The 14056-nt window shown below is 51.9% G+C and overlaps 2 protein-coding genes across 5 annotated transcripts; both read left to right on the top strand.

The window, feature by feature from the left end:
- Positions 1-2251: 2251 nt before the first annotated feature.
- On the top strand, positions 2252-12195 carry MPV17 (mitochondrial inner membrane protein MPV17). Of its 4 annotated transcripts, none has more exons than XM_055400572.2 (8): positions 2252-2301; positions 2762-2834; positions 9046-9161; positions 9379-9471; positions 9566-9661; positions 9914-9946; positions 10203-10255; positions 11266-12195. In XM_055400572.2, exons 2-8 carry the CDS (start codon positions 2765-2767, stop codon positions 11333-11335), a joined length of 531 nt encoding a protein of 176 aa, XP_055256547.1. In that variant the 5' UTR covers positions 2252-2301; positions 2762-2764; the 3' UTR covers positions 11336-12195. The 4 variants fall into 4 exon arrangements, with proteins under 4 accessions (XP_055256547.1, XP_055256548.1, XP_055256549.1 ...); XM_055400573.2 differs by lacking the exon at positions 2252-2301 and adding an exon at positions 2357-2380; XM_055400574.2 differs by lacking the exons at positions 2252-2301; positions 2762-2834 and adding an exon at positions 3502-3591.
- A 1198-nt stretch (positions 12196-13393) lies between these two features.
- UCN (urocortin) lies at positions 13394-13783 on the top strand. The gene has a single exon (XM_055400278.2). The coding sequence runs from the start codon at positions 13394-13396 to the stop codon at positions 13781-13783; it is 390 nt and encodes a 129-aa protein (XP_055256253.2).
- The last annotated feature ends 273 nt before the right edge of the window (positions 13784-14056 follow it).

The raw sequence follows: 14056 nt of genomic DNA, 5'->3' as shown, positions 1-14056 counted from the left end.
CTCCCGTGTGTTCCCAAGAGGAAGGAAACGAGTCTAAATGAATATATATTAGGCACTTGATCTATTTCAAGTATTTTAACATATATTACTTAATTTAACCCTAAAAAGTCAATATTGCCCCATTTTACTTGATAAAGATTCTGAGAGCTTAAACAGTCTGATGGAGAAGGAAACGGTAACCCACTCCAGTATTCTTGCCTGGAGAATCCCATGGACGGAGAAGCCTGGTAGGCTACAGTCCACGGGGTCGCAAAGAGTCGGACACGACTGAGCTACTGAACAGAATGGAAACAGTCTGAAGAAGGTCATAGAACTGCTAAGTGGTGGTAGTCTGACTTCAAACTACAACTTTCCAATTTGGCACATTTCGTCTCCTATTACATTTACTAGTGTAAATCTACTCCTCTAGCATGGTGTTTTGTGTATAGAAACCTTTAGTTAAAAGTTTGTGACATTGAATTCTCTTGCTTCCTAACTGCATTTCTCCAGTATATCTCTTACAGGATTCTCCCTGCCTTAATCATACAGGAATTGTGTAAATGGGGGGCTGGAGCTAGTCAGGTAAAAAGCCTGAGTCAGACAAGGCTGCCTCCTGAAGTGTGAGCTCCCTGGGGATAATTAAGCAAAGGGTGCCAGGCTGACATCTGCCAGGGATCTTGCAAAAGTTTCCACTACCCTAGAAAGAATGTTGCAGTATATTCAAAAACTGTTACAAATGTTAGAGCTGGAAAGGGATTAGGAAATCACCTAATCTCTTGGTTTCCAAACACTTAACAGTTGTGGACCCCTTTGTTTAAATGTGGGTTTTTCTAGAAATATATACATATTTTTATGTAGGTAGCCTTTCCCTTCTCCAGTGGATCTTCCCAACCCAGGAATCTAACTGGGGTATCCTGCATTGCAGGCAGATTCTTTACCAACTGAGCTATCAGGGAGGTCCTTAGAAGTATATACATATTTTTTAAAGTTGAGATAAAGAACAACCTGTGATACCCCTCTCCCCAAACATCTATAAATTCCTAAAACTGAAGAGCCCTTGGATTGCAAGGAGATCCAAGCAGTCCATCCTAAAGGAAACCAGTCCTGAATATTCATTGGAAGGGCTGATGCTGAAGCTGAAATTCCAATACTTTGGCCACCTGATGAAAAAACTGACTCATTTGAAAAGACCCTGATGCAGGGAAAGATTGAAGGTGGGAGAAGGGGTTGACAGGGTGAGATGGTTGGATGGCATCACTGACTCAATGGACACGAGTTTGAGTAAACTCTGGGAGTTGGTGGATGGACAGGGAGGCCTGGCATGCTGCAGTCCATGGGGTTGCAAAGAGTCGGACACGACTGAGTGACTGAAGTGAACTGAACTGAAGAGCCCAGTGTGAAAACCACTTCACAGATGAGGAACTTCAAGTCTAGGGATGACCAAGGCTGCAAGCCCTCTTAGTTATGAAACCAGCGCCTAAAACTGAGGTTCTGTAATCCTAATGCTTTCCATGGAAGAGTCATCTTTACGCAGCATTTCTAAAGGCTGCTGCTACTAAGTCGCTTCAGTCGTGTCCTATTCTGTGCGACCCCATAGACGACAGCCCACCAGGCTCCGCCGTCCCTGGGATTCTCCAGGCAAGAACACGAGTGGGTTGCCATTTCCTTCTCCAATGCATGAAAGTGAAAAGCAAAAGTGAAGTCGCTCAGTCGTGTCCGACTCTTAGCGACCCTGTGGACTGCAGCCTACCAGGCTCCTCCGTCCATGGGATTTTCCAGGCAAGAGGACTGGAGTGGGGTGCCATTGCCTTCTCCGTTCTAAAGGCTATTGTGGACAAAACATTGAACTAGTTGGCTAGGAGGACGACGAACCCGAAACAAGACCCAGTTTCACCCATTCAGGAGCTCACAGTTGAGGCTAGTGAAGAACTTACATTTTTCAAAAAGTAACACACACACATATAATTATGGCTAACAACTTTACAAACTCTGATTCCTGAGACCTAGAATTTCGTCTGGACCTTGGCCAGTTCCAGGACACAGGAAAGGTGAGGGTCTATTCAGGTTAAGAGGCCCTGACACAGAGGAGAGAAGAGGCAGAAGGATGTAGAGGGACCCTGGTGGGCTAGCGGGCTCAGCAGCGAGACCCGGCGCAGAAAGGGGTCTGAACCCCTCTCCGCGGTTTCAGAGGCTGGGTCCACTCCTGTTCCCGCCCTGGACGCAGGGAAAGCCTAGCAGGCAGCCGAGCGGACAGGGCGGGACTTGGGGCGGAAGTCTCTCCGCCCGCTCAGGTCACGTGGGAGAGGCCGCGCTCGCGCCCAGGTGAGTAGCTGGAGATCCTCGGTCACCGGTTCAAAGAGATGCGTCCCGCGAGCGCCCAGGGTGCCTGGGGCCGTGGCAGGTTCAGGGAGTCAGGGAGTTTATTTCCGGCGTGAAGTTGGGCTCTGGAAGGATGCGGGCTGTTGCCAACTAAGAGTCTGAATCTGAGGACCCACAAGGCTCTGGGTGAAAGTCTGAGCAGACGTGTCCTGTGTGGTCCGGACGGAGACCCCAGATAGCTCTGCTTCAGGGATGGGGGTGGCAGCCCCCGGGATTCCATAGCCGCCTATAGCTTTCTTCTCTTGCCCGATTGTCAAAGGCGACCCCTGTGACAGGAAGCTGTCCAGGAAGCCTCTGCCCCTTTAGAGCGGGAGGGAGGAGTGGGCACAAGGGAGAAACAAAAGTCTCTTTAACTGTGAGAAGGGGCAGTGGGAGTGACCCTCCTCTCCTCTCCGCTTGGCAGGAAATGGCACTTTGGCGGGCCTACCAGCGGGCTCTGACTGCTCACCCGTGGAAGGTACAGGTCCTGACAGCTGGTGAGTGTCCTGTGGGACCTACGTGATACCAGAGCAGGCTGATTTGGGAGACAGAAGCTTGCTGCACACACTCCCTCACCTCATTTCTTGCTTCTATTCAACCTCTTTGAAAGATTGACTCTCATCCCAGTCTGTTTTGGAGGTAGGGTCCCCAAGGCTGTTTATAAGGAAAGGAGTATGCATAGGTGACCTCGCTATAGCTATAACGTAGGATCTGAAAGTCCTCACAAACCTGAAGGGTCATCCCTTTAGGCAAAGGCATTGGCCCCAGGAGCCCTTAACTTAGAAAACAAACAGTAACAAAGGCTCCTTTAACAATTCACAGTGTGCAAAGCACTTACAACACACATTATCTTACAGGCTCCTCACAAAGTCAGTGTGTTAAGATTACTTGAGTCCATGTTAGATCCCACACCTGATAAGTGCTAGAATCAGACTCTTAACCCAGTTTATTTTTGTTAGTATTGTTCTTATTGGGAAATATATCTTAACACACAAAAGAATGATGAAGATATGTGTGTAGCATTTAAATAAAACTAAACTGAAAACTCCTGAATCTGTTCCCAGCTTTGAGACCCCTTGAATGCCTGTCCCTAATTCATACACCCAAGAGATAATTACTTCCCTGAATTTTGTTTAATATCACTCTTTTGCTTGTCTTATAGTTTTACTGTCTATGGATGTATCCTCAAACAATATACTAATCGAGGATTTATTATTACTCTAAATCCAGTGATTGAGTAGCGACCTCACAAAGGTAACCCAGTGATTTACTTGTATTTGTTATCATCTTTATTTTGCAGATTAGCTACCATGAGAGGTGATGTCATGAAGCTTTGTTTTATAGTGACTGTCGGGGCAGTGCAAGGGTCACAAGGTTATGGTGACATCTTGCCTGTGTTTAGAGGAAGAGAGCAAGGTTCTAATGAGGACCGTGGGCTTCTGAGAGGAAGATTGTTAAAAAGGGTTGGGGGGTGGGAGGACTGCTGAAAGCCAGAGAGCAAAAGCAGTCCTTCTACTGGAATAGCCCCACGTCAGCACTGGAAGCTTCATTGAGCGACTAGCCAAGGAGTCTTGCCCCTCCCTGGGCCCCTCTCCAGCCTCCTGTGCCCAGCTAGCCTCCATCCTGTCCTCGGAGTGTCCGTCAGCCAGCATGACTCACCTGGCTGCGCGTGTGGTGACTCATGCTGGGCCGGATGGCTGTGATGGGAACTGACACGCTGGGCCCTTTGCCCAGCCTCAGATTCCCTCGGGGACCCTAACTGCCGGAAGGAAGGTTCTCCCTCTCTCCCTCATGGCCATCGGGAATAGGGAGGGGAAGGACCGCCCTTGTGTTTCCCTCCCCAAGGGATCTGCAGCGGATCAAGGTAGGAGCTAGAGCTCCAAGAGGTCCAAGTGCAGCTGTATAGCTGAGCTGGGGGTACTGGTGGTTGGTGCTGGAGCCCTGGGGCTCCACACTCCCAGTCTTCCTGAGGCTGTACCAACATCTCAACCTGAAGCAGCCTCTAGTTAACACTTTTCTCAGACTTTCCCAAACCTTTCAGACTCTTCCTTCCCTGCCGCTCAGTGTATTCAAATCAAACTGCAAATAAAGGGGGGAGGTGGATTTAGCTCACTGAGCTGTTTTTAGATCCCAGCACAGTAGTTCCTAAGGTCCCTTGGGATAGCTCATCACCCTGGAAAACAGAGTAGAGATTTCAGACTTGGAGCTCAAAGGCCAAGATTTGAATCTCCAAGCCATAACTCTTAGTAGCTTTGTGAGTCAAGACAAGACAATAAACCTCTCTGAGCCTTCATTCCCTCGTTTAGAATTTGAATTTAGTTATATGACCTCACAGAGTCAGTGTAGGGATTATCTCTGTGAAAAGGCTTTAGAAATCAAAAAATGTTCAAGAAACTTAAAAGGTTCTAGGAGTTGGGCCTTTCTATGAGTATTGGCAAGCCAAGCACAACAAGCTCTTCTTTTTGTAGTGGTGTTTGGGTTGGGCTTGTTCCACTTGCTGTAAAGTTGGACTTGGATAGCCTTCTACCTTGGTTCTCCAGAAAGTAGGGTCTGAAGCTTCAGTGCAGGTAGTTTGGTAGGAAATAATCCCATGAGGGGAGAAGGGGAAAAGGGACAGTCAATATAAGGATGTTTTATCAAATTCTTTAGGACCCATGGCTACTCACCCCCTTAAAACTGACTGAAAGGCTGTTTTGAAATGCCTCTTAGGGTCTGTGGGTGAATAGTCTTTTCTGGAGACAAAGGAGAAACCTTTACCCACCGGCTCCATCCTACATTGGTCAGAGGTTTGCCACATGGAGTATGGATGCCCGTGTCCTGTGCTCTACCACACTGCCCAGGCATCATCCCCATCAGTAGCTCTGCCCGAGGTATGGGGCTTGTCTCAGATGTGAGCGCCTCGTCTCAGGACAAGGACCTATCAGGTGAACTGCAGTGGTGACTGAAAGAGATGATTGAATCAAAAAGATCCGAGTTGGTTCAAAAGAAGTGTCTGATACACCCAGTGTGGGCCAAGTCAGAGTCAGGAACAGGGCAGCTGGGGCAGAGTCTGAATCAACCCTCTCCCCTCCTTTTTTGAGGGTCCTTCCAGCCTCCAGTGGGCCCAGGGCCCCACTCCATCCATCTCAGGCCACTCTAGTGCTGCTGTGGAAGCTTCTGCAGACACTGGTTTCCCTGGTGTCTGAATGTGCGAGCTCAGCAGACATAAGAGACCATTAAACCCAGCCCCTGAAACCAAGAAGGAAACCGAGGCATGAGAGAGGAGTGACATGCGTTTAGGTTTGTGGTCAGTGGTAGAGCTGCCATTAGAAGCAGGGCACCCCCAGGGCACTAACCCTGCTTGGTCTGGGCTTAGGTACCTGAGAAGCTGTGGAACTCTCCGTGTTGTCTTATTTTCTAGCAGTGAGAAGGGCTCAGGCCACGGTGGGAAGAGCATTGCCCTCTCACTGCTGGGCCTCAGCTCCCTCAGGGTTCTGCCAGACCAAGCCCCTACCCCCAGGCAGCTATTTAATTGTTGGAGGAGACTTCTGGAGAGAAGTGAGACAGCCCTTGGGCCCCCTGCTGGCAGCTCTACCTGCCAACCCAGGCCTCTCATAGTCAAGGACAGCTTCCTGCTCCTTATTCCAACACCCTGCCCCTTGGTTTCTTCATTTTCCATTCATACTTTAGTTTCCTGCATCTAAGATTCTACACACAAAAGCAGGAGAGGAACAAAACAGGGGGAGTAGATAATTTACCCCGACCTGTGCCTGGGAAGAGGGCATGGGAAGTTGGGGCTTTTTCACTCGCTGGCAGAGGGTGGTCCCAGATAGATCTGTGCTCAGGCAGGCGCTCCCAACCCCTACCCCCTCACCCCACTAAATCTGATGGCGAGTGACGGCATGAGAACTGGCACCTACCCAGGGGCATGATGTCACAGCTGCGCCAGCGTCTGCCTGCTGGGCTCTGCGCCCAGCCTGGCATTGGGGCATCACTGCCCTGCAGCCCCTTGTCCTGCCCCATCGGGGCTCAGGCATTATGTCTCTGCAGGCCTCCAGCTCCAATCCCCCAGAAACAAGTCCAAGGAAAGGGAAGCCAGAGCACTGGAGGGTCCAGACTAACCAGATGAGTCCAAGAGGACACCCTGAGCCGAGGATGGTTTGGGTCTGTTTCAGTTTTGGGTTGGGGAAGGTGGGATGAGGAATCCGAAATGCCAGCCCTTCCTGCTCACACAATCACTTTGACCAGAAATGCAGGCTTAGACTAGAGCCTTAGACTGCGCTAGAGCTGCTGTTGGCCCAGGGGGCCTGATGATCTGTAGGCAGAGAAGGAACTGGGCATGGTTCTGTCTGAAATGGACAGAACAGACAGGGCTACAGGCTCTATACTACCCCCTCCTGCTGCTGCCCTTTCCCTTGGTAATATCTCAGGCCTCATGGTCATGGTTTGGGGGCCTGGAATCCACTTCTCTCCAAGGCTGCAGGCTTCGGGGACCTGGCTACAAGTCAGGGACTTTGGTTTTCACTCCTGCTGTGCCTTTAGCGTGTTGTGTGACTATGGTAAGCCATGAAGAGTGAAAACACATGTCTCTTTGCGACTCTTTCCTTCCCAAGGGTATTGCTGCTTGCCCTCCCCAAAGGGTGACAAGAGGCAGAGGTGATCACATTCTGGGGAATAGAAGACAGGAAGTGTATTAATCCAGGAAATGTCTGATATGCGGGCCTTTGGGCCCTTATTTGGGCAGGAAGCTCCTGTGAGTCGAAGCCACAGTAGCCTCTCTCTGCCCACTGGCACCCGAGCCCAGGTCTCTGCCTCTGCTGGGAATTCCTGGCCTCCCATTTCCCCTTGAGAGAAGGCCTGTGTTCAGGCCCCAGCTCCCTTCCTTACCAAGTTGCCTCATCTCTCAGACATTTAGTGGAGAGGTAACCTCTATCTTCCAGACCTTTTGTGAAGATTAAATGTGTGAGAGTCCTTTGTATATTGTAAACATCTTGCCAAAGTAAAATGTCAAACTGTTAGTCCTTTCATTTAAGCAGTGACTCTAGTCCTGTTCCACCCTCCCTGGGCCTTTTCAGGGTCACATGGCCACAGCAGCTCCCTCCTTTTCTTGAGTGTTCAGCTGGTGACCCCAAGTTGTTAGAGGGGACAGGGAGCTAAGTGCTAACTGCATGGAGGGGGAGAAACCTTCAGCCCCACTGCTTCTCACATGTTGAGCTGGTGTGCACCCTTCAGGCCAGACTTAGCATTCTCCATGTCCTTCCCAGGGTGGTCCTGTTGTCTGGGGTGGTCCATTTGATATTTCTCCTTGGCTATTCTCTGAGTCCCTGCCAGGCTTGATGTGGTGGGGGATAAAAGAACAAACACGTCTAGGATTCTGTCCCTACTAGCCATGTTTTGGGAAGAGCCTCTACCACTTCGGGAGTTTCAGGGAGAGGAGAGGCAGGGCTCCCTTGATGGGTGTGCTCAGGGTCCCAGCAGCTGAAACCAGCAGCCTCAGTCACTGTGGGTGCCCCAGCTCTCAGCCTTACTCAGCTGCCTCTGACGAGGCTGCATGGGCAGGGCTGTTCCGGGGGTGCAGGGCGAGGGGAGCAGTGAGTATGCAGCCAGCACAGACGTCAGCACCAGCTCCGGGCCAAGGAGTGGGGTTGAAGGATGAGAATGTGTTTGCCCAGGGCTAATTGAGGGCACAGGGAAAGTGGTGGCTGCGGGGCTGGATGGGGCTCTCATTACTCAGTGAGATGGACGGGCAAGCTGGAGGTCATGCGGTTGCTCGCAAGTGGCCCTAGAAGTGTGTGTTTGCTAGAAACCATCACCCACCATCACCGACGGGGGGGCTCTATAAACAGTGATGATTTCTTTGGTTTCTGGATGTAGGTGTCCAACTAGTGCTGCTTGGAGCTGGGTGTCTATGCAAGTGAGGGGAGGGCAAGCGGGTGTGAAGACCTGAGGAGAGATGGCCTTCATGCCTGTTGGCGGCTCAGTTTGAGGCTGTGAATGGGAAATCTGGGTCGACCTGCCTGTGCTGGGAGGTGACCGGACCCTTCCTTGCAAGGTCTCTTAGCAGCTCAGCCAGTCATCCCCTGCCTGGGATCTTTTGAGTACTTCAGTTTTAGAAAGAGTTATTCTTGCTGTTCTCCACAAAGAGAACTCCCAAAATCAAGATGAAGGACATTGGCCAGGGTCCTGCCTTCAGTGGAGGAGAAAAAACCTCAGGGTTCCTTACCATTCTGCACATGATCTGTTCATAGTACAGCATTCTGGAAGGAATACTGTCTAGGAAATCAAGCCACCTGGTGGTTCTTGGCTCTTCCCCTTACTGACTATGTGCCACTTCCAAGCCTCTTTAATAAGGGGTTTGCACAAAAATATCTGGAAGGCTTTTCCAGTTCTGACAGTCAGTGCTTCTCAGCCCTCAGCACCTCGGATTTCCTTCCTCTATCTGCGGTTTCTGAGGCTAACTTCCCTTCACTGCTCACTGTAGAGTTCTTGGCCCTGGCCTGCTCTAGGCTGCTCACCCCAGTTTCTAACAGGACACGTGTGAAGTGTCACCATCCTTGGGGAGGTGTCACCATCCTAGAAGCAGTGGGAAGGGACTGGCCATTTGCACCAGATTGAAGCCCTTGGCCTCAGCGTGCCAGAGCCTCATTCATTCAGTAGACTTACCTCCCTCCTCGGGATGGCAGCTTGCCCCTGGGAAGTGTCCTGATGACACCTCTGTACCCCGCACAGGGTCTCTGATGGGCCTGGGTGACGTGCTCTCACAGCAACTGGTGGAGAGGCGAGGTCTGCGGTCACACCAGGCTGGCCGGACCCTGACAATGGCCTCCTTGGGCTGTGGCTTTGTGGTAAGTTTTGCCAACAGCAGGGCTGCCGGTGGATTGGATAGCAGTCTCAGTTCCTTGTCATCCTTTGGTTTCCATTGGCCCCTCTTACATCTAAGCCAGCCTTGAGTGTCTGCTCCCCCTGGGGGCTGGTTTCTAATACTTGAGGGTGCAGCTTTGTGATATACAATCCTGGTGTCCCCTCCACATCCCTGCTCACCTTGCTGGGGGTTCCTTTCAGGGCCCAGTGGTAGGAGGCTGGTACAGAGTTTTGGACCGGCTCATTCCTGGCGCCACCAAGGCAGATGCACTGAAGAAGATGCTGCTGGATCAGGTGAGCGGAAGGAAAAGGGATTTGGGAAGGGTGAACTGTGCTGCAGGAGGGCGAGGGTTTAGATGCTCACAGCACTTTAATTTCTCTTCCCTAGGGGGGCTTTGCCCCATGTTTTCTGGGCTGTTTCCTCCCACTGGTTGGGACCCTCAATGGACTGTCAGCCCAGGACAACTGGGCCAAACTCCAGCGGGTGAGCTGGCCCAGTGTGGGGATGCTTTCTGGCTGGTGGACTGGCAGACCCGGGGGAATGAGGCAGTGAGGGGTGGAGATGAAGGCAGAGCCCAGCTCTGGAGGAGAGGAGCCGGGGGGAGCTGTGGGACGGCGCTGTCTTCTCTGAGCAGAAGTCTGTGTGTGATACTCATGCCAGTTGACAGTTGGCACCGGGAGGTCCGAGGTGCCCGGAAGTGCTGGTGTTCACTTGTTCCTTCTCTTGTCTCCTCAGGATTTTCCTGATGCTCTCATCACCAACTACTATGTAAGAGCTGGCTCCTCAGCTGCCTCTTCTGCTTTCTTGAGTCCAGAAATGCCCAGGGGTCAGGGGTCCTCCTGACACAGAAATCCCTCCATCGGGATTACTCCCTCATGCCCATGTGGGCACCGTAATCAGGAAAGCACTCACCCAGTGCCATGTGTTCCTGTCTGGAGATGCTGGAGTCAGACCAGGCAAGGCCGTGAGTCTGGCTTTGGGTGATGGAGGCAGCCCCCCAACCTTTGCCTTCTCTCTCTCGTAGCTCTGGCCTGCCGTGCAGTTGGCCAACTTCTACCTGGTTCCTCTTCATTACAGGTATGGCAGATCCCCACCCCACCCTTCAAGGAAGATGCATATTACGAACAGTTGGAGACAAAGTGATTCTCATTTTTAACCTTGAACTACCTTAGAATACCCCCCCCCCAACCCAGAAGACCCTGCCCTGGTCAGAGCTCCTCAGACTCCTGAGCACTTTGTTCAGAATCTCTTATGTTATAGAACATCCCAGAGCATCTGGCTACTGACCTCTCATCTTCCTAGGGAGGATCTTGCTCCACAGCCCTTGTCTCCATCCCACCTGGGCTCTCTGCCTTTGATGGCCTGACTGTAGGGACAGTACTACAGCCTAGGTTGTTAGGCAGAAAGGTAGACCAGAGTCAAGTAGGAACATGGTCAGGTTAGTCCACGGAAAAATATTATTTTACCCTAAATAATCAGGGTAGTGGCTGAAAACGCAATAAAAATAAATATAGTGGAAACAAGATGAGTGGTTAAAATTATTGGAGGTGAGGGGGCCCTGGGAACAGGGGAAATCATGAAACTCTTCAGAGGAGACAAGGTCAGAATGGACATGAATAGCGTAACTAAAAGGAATACAGACTTATGAACCAAATCAAACTTTAGAGTCCTGGCAATTTTCTTTGAAACTAGAGTGAATTATATGTAAAATAAAGAGAAGGAGGTACTGCTTTAAATGGCAGGCAGCACATTTTTGGAAGATGAGATCTCAGCTGTACAAGACAGATGTGTATTTAGAAGGAGCTTGGATGGAGTATGGATAAAGAGCCATGCCTGGCAAAACATATGCTGGGGGGCAGTTAACTTTGAGGCTCTTGTCCAGGCGACAGAGCTCTAGGTCAGCACAAGCACCTGAGCTGGTTGTCCTCCCATCTGAGCCACATACCCCTCCGTGGGGGCTGAAGGAAGGAGACCTACATCTGGACATTCTTGGAGATATTCGCTCTTTGTCTGCTGCACTTTCCCTCCTCTCCCCTTGGCTTCCTCCTTATACTTCCTCTTCTTCATGGCACCATCCTGTTCCTTAGGTTGGCTGTGGTCCAGTGTGTTGCTGTTATCTGGAACTCCTACCTGTCCTGGAAGGCACATCGGCTCTAAGTCGGCTTTATCACTTCCACGTTGGAGTGATGCACCTTGACCCTGGAAGGGTCAGACCACCTCCTCAAATCGGGCACATTGGTCTTCACAGGGTTCGGTGGCTGGTCAGAACTTAATGGGGTTAGCACCCTGAAATGGCCCATTTCACTCTAAAATGTAACCTGACTCCTATTGAAATGGCTAAAACCCACTACACAGTAGACACTCCATAAATATTTGTTGAAACACATCATTTTGTCAACTTTAGATTATATGCACATCCCGGCAGACGCCACTTTCCCCACTCTTCATAGACAAGTGTTTTCCTAACCCTTCCCAGCCCCAGAGTAGCTCTAATTTCGGGGAGATCCCCTCAAACTCTTTGTATGATGCCTCTGTAAATATATTTCTAAATAGGTAATCTGGAAGCTGCAGAGGCAATGAATAAGACCCAGCAGAAAATGACTGGGGAGTCTCATTTTCCAGGGTTTGGAAAGAAGTCTGGAGACCCCCAAACCCCAATCTTCTTTTACAGATGAGGACACTGAGGTCCATAGAAGTGAAGTGACCTGTCCACACTGTGAGTTAGTGGCAGAGTATAAACACAACATGTGCTATCATCATTTGAATGTTTGTATCTCCCCTAGTTCATATGGTGAAAACCTAATGCCCAAGGTGATGGTATTAGAGGTGAGACCTTTGGGAAGTGATTCAGTCATGAGGGTAAGGACCTGGTGGGATCCGTATGCTTACAAAAGAGGCCACCTGAGGAGACAGCAAGAAGCAGGTCCTCAGCAGACAGTAAACCTACTGGCACCGTGATGTTGGACTTCTCAGCCTCAAGAACTGTGAGGAAATAAATGCTTGTTGTTTATAAACCACCCAGCTTATGGTATTTTTGTTATAGCAGCTCAAACAGACTAAGAAACCAAGTTTTCTTACTTCCTACTTGTGATCTTAACCTGGGGGTCAGTGATAAAATAATATTGCTGCTGTGATTCCCAAGAGAAAATTTAACTTGGCTAAACTTCAGCTTTGAGGCAAACCAAGAAGCAGATGGACCAGCCTTTGTTATCTGAAAGCACCCTGAATCGAGAGGCCCTCTTTTTGGAGCGTCAGTCAGACAGCCCTAGGATTTAGATCCTGGGGCTGGAAGAAGATCAAGAATCCCTGCAGCTCAAACTGCCTCTTGGGTAGGGTACTATGGTGGTAGCTGAATGCCAGCAGTGCCATCCTGATTGCCTCCATTTATAGAACAGATAGCTAGGGCAAGGGACTGGATCTGAGCAGCACAGCATTTCCCCCAAGGTCTGTGGCCCTTTTCAGAGGCTGAGCACAAGGTCAGCACCACGGACAGCACCACCGTCCTGCCTCCCTTTCCTGTGCCAGAGAAGGTTGGAGGTCTGGACTAGTCAGATCTGGGGACTGGTCAGCCCCCCTAGTCCCTGCTGGCTGTTCTAAGTGAGTGAAGGACTCTCTTGGCTCCCAGTGCAATCTTTACGCCCCAGAAGGCTTCTCTTTCTCTTGAGTCCGGTGTCATTTCCAGAGACACAAAATCTGGTGTCCTCTGGCGCACTCCTGGGGTCTCGCAGCCATAGGGTCGGACTCAGAGTTGCGGCCGTCATTGCTCTACAATCAGTGCATGTTCCTCGCTGACGTCAGCCGGAGCTGTTCTGGCGCTATATAAGGCTGGCGAAGGTCCCGGGACAGACCCCGTGTTCCCCGAGGCGCCCTCAGCCATCCCCGAGGGACAGACTGGAGCTCCGTCCTGCAGGGTGCAGAGGCTCTGCTCTCCTGCGAACTGTGAGTGGCTCTGCGCGTCTGCTCATACTCCCTCAGCAAAGGACAGCGCTCAGCTCACCTAACGCGACATCCCAAGAGGGAGGCAGGGAGGGAGAAAAGGGTGGCACAGGCCTGGGAGCGGCTGGGGCTGGCGGGAAGGCTGTGGGCACCGGACGGCAGTCGCAGGGGCCGGGCAGGGTCGCTGGACGTGCTCGAGAAGGGGAGCGGCGTCCCCTGAGACTGCCCGAGGCGCACCTCACACTGCGCTGCGCCTGTGTGTCCAGGGCCGGCGGGACCATGAGGCCGGGGGGACGTGGGGCGTTGCTGGCCGCGCTGCTGCTCCTGGCACAGCTGCGCCCGGGAAGCAGCCAGTGGAGCCCGGAGGAGGAGGCGGCGGCCGCCGGGGTCCGAGATCCGAGTCTGCGATGGAGCCCCGAGACACGGAACCACGGCGGCGGGGCCCGCGCGCTCCTCTTGCTGCTGGCAGAGCGCTTCCCGCGCCGCCGGGCCGAGCAGGGCCGATGGGGATCCGGGACCGCAGGCGAGCGGCCGCGACGGGACGACCCTCCCCTGTCCATTGACCTCACCTTCCACCTGCTACGGACTCTGCTGGAACTCGCGCGGACGCAGAGCCAGAGGGAGCGCGCCGAGCAGAACCGCATCATATTCGACTCGGTGGGCAAGTGATCGGCGGGTCTGGGGCCCCGAGAATCTCAACCCCCAATGATCCACCTTAGGGTTGAGACGTGAGCGACGGGAACTGACCATGTCCTGCGGGGCTAGAGCGACCTAGGGATACCCTGAGCACTCTCCGCGTTACTGGTTTTTAATAAAAGTGCTGAAGAGCCGTTGGCCTCTGTTGTGGGGGCGCGGGGAGCCACAGCAGGGTGTGAGCTTGTGGGAAAGTGGGGTCTCCCAGGCCGGCGAGAGGGAACCAGATGCTGTGGGAGGGCTCCGTGA

This window comes from Moschus berezovskii, chromosome 11, assembly GCF_049115385.1.
Source record: "Moschus berezovskii isolate FMDL1 chromosome 11, NW_MosBer_1.0, whole genome shotgun sequence".
Classification (NCBI taxonomy): domain Eukaryota; kingdom Metazoa; phylum Chordata; class Mammalia; order Artiodactyla; family Moschidae; genus Moschus; species Moschus berezovskii.
The sequence above is the reverse complement of the archived record's forward strand: the minus strand, read 5'-3'. Positions and strand labels throughout refer to the sequence as shown.